This window comes from Kogia breviceps, chromosome 4 (assembly GCF_026419965.1).
Source record: "Kogia breviceps isolate mKogBre1 chromosome 4, mKogBre1 haplotype 1, whole genome shotgun sequence".
In the NCBI taxonomy this organism is placed as follows: Eukaryota; Metazoa; Chordata; class Mammalia; order Artiodactyla; family Physeteridae; genus Kogia; species Kogia breviceps.
In genome coordinates, this window is record NC_081313.1 from 37741451 (window position 1) to 37754436 (window position 12986).

Genomic DNA, 12986 nt, shown 5'->3' on the forward strand with positions numbered 1-12986 from the left:
ATTATCTAAAAAAAAGAAATCCTACCTGAGTGCTTCTTTTTCTTTTGGGTGTACATTTCACAAAGCAGAATAATAGCCACTAAAAGAACAACCTCAGCAGCTATTGCAAGAAATGCTTTGAGGGGCACCCAATAACTCAGCACGACAAGTTCAATGTGTTCTTCACTCTCGCCTAATTGGAATATTGCATGGCACCAGTAAGATCCCTGATCTTCCTCGGAAAGTTGCATTATCTTGAGCCTTGTTTCATTAGCATTTTTTCCATTGATCACATACTTATTGTTCATTGGAACACCAACAGGAACCTAATAGAAGGAGATATTAAAATCCATTCCTATCATATTGCATAAAAGATACATGTCCTGAATGATCTAGTTTTGAGTGAAAGCTACAAGATAGTACCACGAAAACTGCTTACCAGAAAAAGGGCATATTAGGGACTTCCCTGGTGGTGCAGTGGTTAAGAATCCGCCTGCCAATGCAGGGGACAGGGGTTCGAGCTCTGGGCCAGGGCACCTAAGCCTGTATGCTACAACTGCTGAGCCTGTGCTCTAGAGCCCGCCAGCCACACCTACTGAGCCCATGTGCCATGATTACTGAAGCCCGCGCACCTAGAGCCCGTGCTTCACAACAAGAGAAGCACCGCAATGAGAAGCCCGCACACTGCAACGAAGAGTAGACCCTGCTCTCCACAACTAGAGAAACCACACGCACAGCAACGAAGATCCAACGCAGCCAAAAATAAATAAATAAATAAATATATTAAAGAAGGGGGCACACTAAAGTATGTGAGAAGTTATACATACAGAGCTCAAGTCTTACCATAGTTCGATCTTTCAAAGGTAGCAAACAAAGGAAAAGTATACTTTGCTTTAACTACTTAGCACTGAATGTTTGAAATTAGTGTGCAAGTCATCGTGGGTAAATACTCTATGAGAATTAGAAATACAGAAAAATTCCAGCCATCTGGGTTTCATGTTACAATCCCTAACTAGTTCAAAATACTTCCTTCTTCACAAGTACAGGCATACATTCATTAAATCAACTATTAAATTAATGAAGCTATTATATCTGATCATTCCTGTAAAGGAAGTTCACTGGCTCTTGGCATTGGGAGTTCCTCAAACGAACTGAAGACAAAATCTTCAGGCCTTTGAAGCTGATGTAGAAGAAATGGTAGAAATCCCTGTAAGCCTGGTATACATGGTGGTCTGCGCACCTTCTGTCTTCTCATAGCTGAATTTCTCTCTCTTTCTGACACGTTGGCTTCTGAGATTCACTGGGTTTTCCTCAGCCTTTTAAGATCCATACTAAGCTATTTGGTGGCTGATTTATTTAATCCATTTGAATTAAATTTTATTCTCAGACCATTTGATGCCTTCGTTGCTCTATCACTCAACTGCACTGCTCAGTAAATGCTAATTTGCATACAGATATTCTTGGAGGTTATCTGATGAAGAACTGAGTTTATTATTTGCCAAAAAAATTATAGCAACCTGGCTCACTGTACACAGCATTACCTGTGATGCTTGTTACAAATGTACTCTCTCTAACTCAGAGCTGATAAATCAAAGTACTGCATGTTTAGTAGGTGCCCCAGGTGAGTCTGGTGCATATGGTTCGCCTACTTTTTGAAAAAACACTTGACCTAAAGTTTTGACTTGCACCCTCTTCCCTGCATTTTTCTCATATCCTAATATAACCCATGCTTAGGGCCAAATTGAGAGAAACAGTATAGCAAATGGAGAGAAGCACAGACTACATTCTAAAAGTTTAATATAATTAGACAAGCTTTTTTGGTCTAGTATCACATATGGATAAATAAATTAGGCTATGTAATTCAAAAACTATGTTACTTGTTTTTACAAATTTACATGCTCTTTAAAAATATTTCCATACACAAAATGATTGCCTTTCCTAATCATCAATAACAAGATAAGTACAAATATTAGTAGTTTAAGTCTACTCCTAAGTGATTTGGAGCTATCTCTTTGAAAACTCAAACCAATCACAGAATCAGTAACTCACCCTTTTAAGTCCTTCCCTCTTTCATTGTCAACAGTTTACAATAGCATCAATATTGTCTAAGAAGGAATTTAATATTTCACTAAGGTCTATGCTGTCTCATACCATTCCTTCTAGAATTGCCTTTACAAGACTTCAATTTCAATACTCATTAGCACCAGGGCAATAAAAGGGTGTCCCCTAAAGGACAATGTCCTAAATTTCCCTGCTGTTAGAGGCTATTTGGGAGGAAGAAAACCAGAAATGATTTCTTAAGTACTCATGTTTTTCTTAATATCAGCTCTTTGAAAAGCCATTAATTCTCTAATAGGAATTTAAAGTATTTGGCTTCCCTTAAGTCTCTGGAAGTCCAAAAGAGGTCAGTGACACTAAAAGAACCTAAAACCTGAGTTTAAGTTACCAAATTTTCATTCTTTTCTCAGATGCTGCCAGTGTATTACATTCTATCACAAATGTTTCCAGAGACAGAAGCAGGAAAAGAAAATTCCCTTTCTTTTTTCTAGTTACTCTCATGAAATGATAAGGAAAAAAAGAATCTTTTTTGTTGGGGTTATATCTAAACTTGTCAACTAAAAATGAATTGTAACTTCCTTTCATACAATTTTAATAAATTGCTAAATCTAAAAAACAAAGTACCACCTAATGAAACATTAAGAGTATCTTCAGATGTATAATGTAATACGCTAAAAACACCAAACGACAGCTCCATTCATCACTGTTCTTTCTTCATGAACACATATTAAGGAACAAGATAACAGAAGTATAAATAGTCCTAAGAACTGTGAGTGTATTATAATCTTATTATTTATCAAATAAAAGTTTTTATTTTGTTTTCTTCAAGTCAAAGAAATATGATCTTACCTGTACACTCCCATTACTACTGTACCAGGTCCAATTTAAAGGAAAACAGCCTTGACATTTACACATCAAGACAACTGAATCCCCTACATAAGTGATCAACGGTTTCTTTTTTTCATGAAGTTCAGGGACTAAGAAAAATGGAGAGAAATGTATGTTACTGAAAGAGTTTGAATAGGGGGAATGTATTCAAGTTGAATATAATTTCTCTTTTCATTTTTTCACTAATATATGATTTTATTTCTGTAGTTTTAGTTCTATATAAAATGAACTAATTTATAGTATAATTAACTATAGTTAGTTAGGACGTATAGTTGTAGTAGGTTGATGGTGCAATATAATTGTCAGTAATATAGAAACAGAAGGAAGGTCTTCTATTATTGAGCCAATAACAATTACAAGTATTGTAATAGACTGTTACATGCTTTGGATAAGAAAGAAACTTCATGTTTTCAAGACTATTCTCTCTTCCCACCTACTAAGTTACGTTAGAGCAAATATTTTTTCAAAGTTTACCCTTAAATGGCACTCTAGTGAGGAGACAAGATTTTCAGGATTTAAAATTTTTATTTGACACAGATTTATGAAAAGAGTTGGAGAAGATGGGAAGATGAGAAAGGAGCAAAGGAAATTTAAAAGAGAGAAAAGAATAGGAAAGAAAATGAGATAAAAAACACTTCCATGTGGTTTTATAGGAAAAAAACAAAAACTAATATTCATTGTGATAAATTTCTTAAAGTTTGAAGCAGATGCCATTAGTTAACAATAAAAATGAGCACTGAATTTAGAAAAATTAAGTTTTAAGGCTATGAATAACTTGGTAAAGAAAATTAAAGCATAAGAACATAAGCAAAGCAATAAAAAGCCAACTAGCAGCTTCCATGGTGAAATCAGTTCCTTTGATTGACCTCAAAGGATGTATTATAAAATGTACACTTTTATGGGAGACAGACTTATCAACAAAGATGACTTTTGTTGATTGATTTTTTTTTTCTTTTACTAATTTTAGCAGGCTTTGTGTTTTGTTTTTCCTTTTTGTTTTTTTGGTTTGCCAGCAGAGAGACAATGTCTAAATTTTTAATACTGTGTTGACAAATTTTATAGATACTGTTTGCTATTCACTTATTATCCTATTTTTAGATTTTATTTTGGGGAGGGTCAGGGTGGAAAATGGAAAGATCAATTTAAATTGCTAAAATTAGATTTCCAGATTAAATACATTTTCTAAATGCTCTTGGCTTTCTACTACCAGAAGAATATTGGGCATTTGTTAGATGCATGAATTGTAAAGATGAAGAAGGGGGAAATAATTGGTACTAACTGGAAAAGAAATTCTGACTTCTGCAACCACTTGTATAGGGGTAAAAATAGGGTTGGATTTCTTCACAGGTTCTGTCTTTAAGTGATTAATGTTACAGTGATGAGTGTCGGAAGTCTTCAGTTTTCTTTATGGTTTAACGTGGGCCTAAATACAATTGCACATATCACCCCCTCCTTCATCAGCAATGCTGACCAGCAGATTGTTGAATGAGACACTGCTAATAATAAAGAGATGCAAATGAGGAAGGTATATCACCACTGAAAGTGTAAATCATAAGATGACAGAGCAATCTATAAGTCAACGGTTCTCATACTTTTCATAACCAAGGAAATATGTTATGATAAAACTGAACGATCTACAATTTTACATTACCCAAAGATGTGAAATGCCGATCAGAATTTATAATCACCCCACTAATAGTTCATGAGCACCTAGTAAGGTACCACTAGGGTACTCCTGAGGTAGGAGAGAAGTGAACACATGTGATTAGCATGACTGAAGTCATCCCAGCCAGAAGACATTGGTGAGCTAACCTTGTCAGAGGATATTCTGAACACTCCTTTTGAATGGCTACTAGTGTCCCACACTACTTATTGGTCACCATTAGGCTGAGGGACACTAAGGGAAATGTGGTTAATATGTGTCCATTTCAAAGATCAATGAGCATTTGAAGTAGTCAGCACAATGAGACAATGATGTGACAAACATACAAGATTTGGGTCCAGGAAATACTTGAATTAGAATTATAGCTTCAGTATTACTAGTGTTGAGGACATAGGTTGGTCATACCCTTCCACAATGTTACTGTAAAGAATTAAGTACAGGAACACAGTATATAAAGGGCTTGGTGTAGAGGAAACACCACAAAATTCAAACTTTTGTTGTCATCATGTACTGGTATTTTTCTTAATTGAGTTTTCATACAATTTGTAATGCCCACGGCCTTCCTACATTAGCCAGCTTAATGGCATGGATTATTGTCATGTGCAAGAATGATTTCTAGGCCAGTTGGCCACGTGGAACAGAGAAGAAATAAGACACAGAATAAAAGGAGAACTGGAAATTCACCTGAATTCATCTCAGAACCATAGGAATGTATAAAATCACCCCCAAATGTGGAAAAGGGTCCAAACTGAGCCATTTACAGTACACCCAGCCCATCTGAGAAAGGCGATTAAAAGAGATTAAAATGATGAAAAATAAAATATGAATTCACAGGAGACAAGCCCCAGAAGAATGAAGAAACAGTAGCTTTGAGATGCTGGAGGTGGCACCAGTCCATCCTTTAATAACATATATTAAAAAACTTTTCAGTGAAGCTGTAAAACAAATTCTGCTGCTTGAAACACTTATGCAAGTCCTTGGCTAAAGCAGATGAATAAGAGTTTGTGGAGAGGAACCAAGATGGCAGAATAGAAGGACGTGCTCTCACTCCCTCTTGTGAGAACACCAGAATCACAATTAACTGCTGGACAATCATCGACAGGAAGACACTGGAACTCACCAAAAAAGATACCCCACATCCAAAGACAAAGGAGAAGCCACAGTAGGAGGGACACAATCACAGTAAAATCAAATCCCATAACTGGTGGGTGGGCGACTCACAGACTGGAGAACACTTATACCACAGAAGTCCACCCACTGGAGTGAAGGCTCTGAGCCCCACGTCAGGCTTCCCAACCTGGGGGTCTGGCTACGGGAGGAGGAATTCCTAAAGAATCAGACTTTGAAGCCTAGTTGGAATTGACTGCAGGACTTCGACAGGACTGGGGGAAACAGAGACTCCACACTTGGAGGGCACACACAAAGTAGTTTGTGCATCGGGACCCAGGGGAAGGAGCAGTGACCCCAGGGGAGACTGAACCAGACCTACCTGCTAGTGTTGGAGGGTCTCCTGCAGAGGCGGGGGGTGGCTCTGTTTCACCATGGGGACAAGGAAACTAGCAGCAGAAGTTCTGGGAAGTATTCCTTGGCATGAGCCCTCCCAGAGTCTTGTCATTAGCCCCACCAAAGAGCTCAAGTACGGTTCAGTGTTGGATTGCCTCAGGCCAAACAACCAACAGGGAGGGAACCCAGCCCCACCCATAAACAGTCAAGTGGATTAAAGTTTTACTGAGCTCTGCCCACGAGAGCAACAGTCAGCTCTACCAACCACCAGTCCCTCCCATCAAGCTTCTTAGATAACCTCATCCACCAGAGGGCAGACAGGAGAAGCAAGAAGAACTACAGTCCTGCAGCCTGTGGAACAAAAACCACATTCACAGAAAGATAGACAAGATGAAAAGGCAGAGAGCTATGTACCAGATGAAGGAACAAAATAAAACCCCAGGAAAACAACTAAATGAAGTGGAGATAGGCAACTTTCCAGAAAAAGAATTCAGAATAATGATAGTGAAGATGATCCAGGACCTCAGAAAAAGAATGGAGGCAAAAACTAAGAAGATGCAAGAAATGTTTAACAAAGACCTAGAAGAATTAAAGGACAAAAAAACAGAGATGAACAATACAATAACTGAAATGAAAACTATACTAGATGGAATCAGTAGCAGAATAACTGAGGCAGAAGAACAGATAGTGACCTGGAAGACAGAATGGTGGAATTCACTGCTGTGGAACAGAATAAAGAAAAAAGAATGAAAAGAAATGAAGACAGCCTAAGAGACCTCTGGGTCAACATTAAATGCAACAACATTCACATTACAGGGGTCCCAGAAGGAGAAAAAAAGAGAGAAAGGACCAGAGAAAATATTTGATAAGATTAAAGTTGTAAACTTCCCTAACATGGGAAAGGAAATAGCCACCCAAGTCCAGGAAGCACAGCAAGTGCCATACAGGATAAAGCCAAGGAGAAACATGCCGAGACACATAGTAATCAAACTGGCAAAAATTAAAGACAAAGAAAAATTATTGAAAGCTGCAAGGGAAAAACAAAAAATAACATACAAGGGAACTCCTCCCATAAGGTTAACAGCGGATTTCTCAGCAGAAACTCTACAAGCCAGAGGGGAGTGGCATGATATACTTAGAGTGATGAAAAGGAAGAACCTACAACTAAGATTAGTCTACCCAGCAAGGATCTCATTCAGATTCGATGGAGAAATCAAAAGCTTTACAAGCAAGCAAAAGCTAAGAGAATTCAGCACCACCAAACCAGCTAAAGGAACAAATGCTACAACAAATGCTAAAGGAACTTAGCATCTTGTGGGAAACACAAGAGAAGAAAAGTACCTACAAAAACAAACCCAAAACAATTAAGAAAATGGTCTTAGGAACATACATATCGATAACTACCTTAAATGTGAATGGATTAAATGCTCCAACCAAAAGACATAGACTGGCTGAATGGATACAAAAACAAGAGCCATATATATGCTGTCTACAAGAGACCCACTTCAGACCTAGGGACACATACAGACTGAAAGTGAGGGGATGGAAAAAGATATTCCATGCAAATGGAAATCAAAAGAAAGCTGGAGTAGCAATACTCATATCAGATAAAATAGACTTTAAAATAAAGAATGTTACAAGAGACAAGGAAGGACACTACATAATGATCAAGGGATCAATCCAAGAAAAAGATATAACAATTTTAAATATATATGCACCCAACATAGGATCACCTCAATATATAAGGCAACTGCTAACAGCTATAAAAGAGGAAATCGACAGTAACACAATAATAGGGACTTTATCACCTCACTTACACCAATGGACAGATCATCCAAAATGAAAATAAATAAGGAAACAAAAACTTTAAATGACACAATAGACCACACAGATTTAATTGATATTTATAGGACATTCCATCCCAAAACAGCAGATTACACTTCTCAAGTGTGCATGGAACATTCTCCAGGATAGATCACATCTTGCGTCACAAATAAAGCCTCAATAAATTTAAGAAAATTGAAATCATAGCAAGCATCTTATCTGACCACAATGCTATGAGATTAGAGATGAATTACACGGAAAAAAAACGTAAAAGACACTAACACATGGAGGCTAAACAATACGTTACTATGTTACTAAATAACCAGAGATCACTGAAAAAATCAAAGAGGAAATCAAAAAATACCTGTAGACAAACGACAATGAAAACACAATGATCAAAAACCTGTCGGATGCAACAAAAGCAGTTCTAAGAGGGAAGTTTATAGCTATACAAGCCTACCTCAAGAAACAAGAAAAATCTCAAGTAAACAATCTAACCTTACACCTAAAGGAACTAGAGAAAGAAGAACAAACAAAACCCAAAGTTAGCAGAAGGAAAGAAATCATAAAGATCAGAGCATAAATAAATGAAATAGAAACAAAAAATAGCAAAAATCAATAAAACTAAAAGCTGGTTCTTTGAGAATATAAACAAAACTGATAAACCATTAGCCAGACTCATCAAGAAAAAGAGGGAGAGGACTCAAATCAATAAAACTAGAAATGAAAAAGGAGAAGTTAAAACAGACACCACAGAAATACAAAGCATCCTAAGAGACTACTACAAGCAACTCTATGCCAATAAAAATGGACAACCTTGAAGAAATGGACAAATTCTTAGAAAGGTATAACCTTCCAAGACTGAACCAGGAAGAAACAGAAAATATGAACAGACCAATCACAAGTAATTAAATTGAAACTCTGATTAAAAATCTTGCAACAAACAAAAGTCCAGGACCAGATGGCTTCACAGGTGAATTCTATCAAACATTTAGAGAAGAGCTAACACCCATCATTCTGAAACTCTTCCAAAAAATTGCCAAGGAAGGAACACTCCCAAACTCATTCAATGGGGCCACCATCACCCTGATAGCAAAACCAGACAAAGATAGTGCAAAAAAAGAAAATTACAGACCAATATCACTGATAAATATAGATACAAAAATCCTCAACAAAATATTAGCAAACAGAATCCAACAACACATTAAAAGGATCATACACCATGATCAAGTGGGATTTATCCCAGGGATGTAAGGATTCTTCAATATATGCAAATCAATCAATGTGATACACCATATTAACAAATTGAAGAAGAAAAACCATATGATCATCTCAGTAGATGCAGAAAAACATTTTGACAAAATTCAACACCCATTTATGATATAAACTCTTCAGAAAGTGGGCATAGAGGGAACCTATCTCAACATAATAAAGGCCATATATGACAAACCCACAGCAAACATCATTCTCAATGGTGAAAAACTGAAAGCATTTCCTCTAAGATCAGGAACGAGACAAGGATGTCCACTCTCACCACTATTATTCAACATAGTTTTGGAAGTCCTAGTCATGGCAATCAGAGAAGAAAAAGAAATAAAAGGAATACAAATTGGAAAAGAAGAAGTAAAACTGTCACTGTTCGCAGATGACATGATACTATACATAGAGAATCCTATAAATGCCACCAGAAAACTACTAGAGCTAATCAATGAATTTGGTAAAGTTGCAGGATACAAAATTAATGCACAGAAATCTCTTGCATTCCTATACACTAATGATGAAAAATCTGAAAGGGAAATTATGGAAACACTCCCATTTACCATTGCAACAAAAAGAATAAAATACCTAGGAATAGAGCTACTGAGGGAGACAAAAGACCTGTATGCAGAAAACTGTAAGACACTGATGAAAGAAATTAAAGATGATACCAACAGATGGAGAGAGATATATACCATGTTCTTGGATTGGAAGAATCAGTATTGTGAAAATGACTATACTACCCAAAGCAATCTACAGATTCAATGCAATCCCTATCAAATTACCAATGGCATTTTTTACAGAACTAGAACAAATCCTCTTAAAATTTTTATGGAGACACAAAAGACCCCGAATAGCCAAAGCAGTCTTGAAGGAAAAAATGGAGCTGGAGGAATCAGACTCCCTGACTTAAGACTATACTACAAAGCTACAGTAATCAAGACAATATGTTACTGGCACAAAAACAGAAACATAGATCAATGGAACAAGATAGAAAGCCCACAGATAAACCCACGCACCTATGGTCAACTAATCTATGACAAAGGAGGCAAAGATATACAATGGAGAAAAAACAGTCTCTTCAGTAAGTGGTGCTGGGAAAACTGGACAGCTACATGTAAAAGAATGAAATTAGAACACTCCCTAACACCATACACAAAAATAAACTCAAAAAGAATTAGAGACCTAAATGTAAGACCAGACACTATAAAACTCTTAGAGGAAAACATAGGAAGAACACTATTTGACATAAATCACAGCAACATCTTTTTTGATCCACCTCCTAGAGTAATGGAAATAAAAACGAAAATAAACAAATGGGACCTAACGAAACTTCAAAGCTTTTGCACAGAAAAGGAAACCATAAACAAGACAAAAAGACAACCCTCAGAATGGGAGAAAATATTTGCAAACGAATCAACGGACAAATGATTAATCTCCAAAATATATAAACAGCTCATGCAGCTCAATATTAAAGAAACAAACAACCCAATCCAAAAATGGGCAGAAGACCTAAATAGACATTTCTCCAAAGACATACAGATGGCCAAGAAGCACATGAAAAGCTGCTCAACATCACTAATTATTAGAGAAATGCAAATCAAAACTACAATGAGGTATTACCTCACACCAGTTAGAATGGGCATCATCAGAAAATCTACAAACAACAAATGCTGGAGAGGGTGTGGAGAAAACGGAACCCTCTTGCACTGTTGGTGGGAATGTAAATTGATACATCCACTATGGAGAACAGTATGGAGGTTCCTTAAAAAACTAAAAATAGAATTACCATATGATCCAGGAATCCCACTACTGGACATATACCCAAAGAAAACCATAATACAAAAAGACACATGCACCCCAAAGTTCATGGAAGCACTATTTACAATAGCCAGGTCATGGAAGCAACCGAAATGCCCATCGACAGACGAATGGATGAAGTTATGGTACATATATACAATGGAATATTACTCAGCCATAAAAAGGAACGAAATTGAGTCATTTGTTGAGACATGGATGGATCTAGAGACTGTCATACAAAGTGAAGTAAGTCAGAAAGAGCAAAACAAATATCATATATTAATGCATATATGTGGAACCTAGAAAAATGGTAAAGATGAACCGGTTTGCAAGGCAGAAGTTGAGACACAGGTGTAGAAAACAGACATATGGACACCAAGGGAGGAAAAACCACAGTGGGGTAGGGATGGTGGTGTGCTGAATTGGGCGATTGGGATTGACATATATACACTGATGTGTATAAAATTGATGACTAATAAGAACATGCAGTATAAAACAAACAAAAAAACAATACTAAACTTTCTTTGGGTTATTTGTATGGAAATATATTAATATAAATGTTTCAGACATTACATGAAATTTCTAAATTTCATATTTAAAAAATCTTATATGTTCTAAAAATCTAAAAATCTTATGTTCTGGTATAATGTTATAAGTCATAATTCTAGTTATTACTTTAAAATGTGTATCTCAGGAATAACTAAATTTCCTTGTCAATTGCATTATTATGAACTTTCATCAAATCTTTAACCATAGTCATTTTTAAGTCTTTTGTCATTTACAGACAGTTCTGGGTGTACTCTGATGCTTTTCAAAAATGTTCTATAAAAGGGTTTCATATTCAAGGAATTCATGGAAAAGACTCTGACAAGTACAGGTTTCTGGTTAACTGACTATACTGCTGAGCTGAATGAATAAGCATTTTCAGAACTCTAATGGAAAACTGATGAATTCATAAAAGTGCTAACAAAAGATCAAGATAAAAAAAAATTACATGGGACTGAGTGAACTGATGAGGATGATCATAATTTTTGTGATTTTCTGTTTGAATAAAAAAAAAAATCACCCAAGGACTCAGAGGCAAAAAATATACAAATCAATTTTCACTACAAAGTAAAGGAGCTGTTACAATGGAGGATTACTGGACTGAATGTCAATATTATGACATAGTATGAGTGTGTTTCATGTGTGGTAATTGAAATCATTGTTGCTTTTGTTGTGGTCATCCATTTACAGTGATTGGTGTCAGTATATTTCTCTCTTGTAAAAATAAAATACAGTGTGTGTGTGTGTGAGTTGTGAGCAAGAAAAAAAAAGAAAAAAGTTTGTATAAGGATTACAATTCAAGTATAAATTAGAACAGTTTCAATCAGGGGACCTAATTACCACTCCTGACCGTAAAAACAAATGAAATCGGTTAAAAATTAAAAAGAAATTATTGTTTCCAGACCTATGTAGTATATCGAGCAGAAAGAACAAATGGGATAGTAACTTTACATATTATTATAAAACCTAAGAATAAATAGGAAATAGCCCATTCACCACATACTGGATTTAATAAGAAAAGGCAAGAATAAAGCAAGTAATACTTTGACACACCATGAGCTAAATTTTTAAATAATATACACGTTTTTATAATAAAAAATTTTATAATAAAAATTAGTTTGGTTCAATTTCCTCAGTCTGTGGCTACCCCTTCAGGGCCATTTGTAGACCCAGGCAGCACTCTAATGGAGGAACAAATACAAGAAAAGTGGAAACAACTCTAGGATCTAAGAGAAAAGGTTGACCATACGTACTGAGATATTAACAACTATATTTTAAGTTCCTGAAAAACAAGATAATAAGTTTAAATGTCAAAATGTTAAAGACCTAAATTAGGCTGAGCCACAGAACATCATATTTTGTTTCATTTCTCTTATGGTAGAGCTAGTTTTCTCACTAGACACTGGAGGCGAAGAGGCAGCAGAAGTCTGGGCAGTGGTCTGGACGAAGTCCTTGGTGATCTCAGTAT

At 36.1% G+C, this 12986-nt stretch overlaps 1 protein-coding gene across 2 annotated transcripts in view; it reads right to left on the reverse strand.

Annotated features, from left to right (window-relative positions):
* Positions 1–12986, reverse strand: part of EMB (embigin) — a 51642-nt gene that overhangs the window by 9601 nt on the left and 29055 nt on the right. For both annotated transcript variants that reach the window (XM_059061869.2, XM_067030962.1), the window contains exons 5-6: positions 2887–3014; positions 26–305 (exon numbers count right to left, since the gene is read on the reverse strand). In XM_059061869.2, coding sequence (XP_058917852.1) covers positions 26–305; positions 2887–3014 — 408 coding nt within the window. The remainder of the gene's footprint in view (positions 1–25; positions 306–2886; positions 3015–12986) is intronic.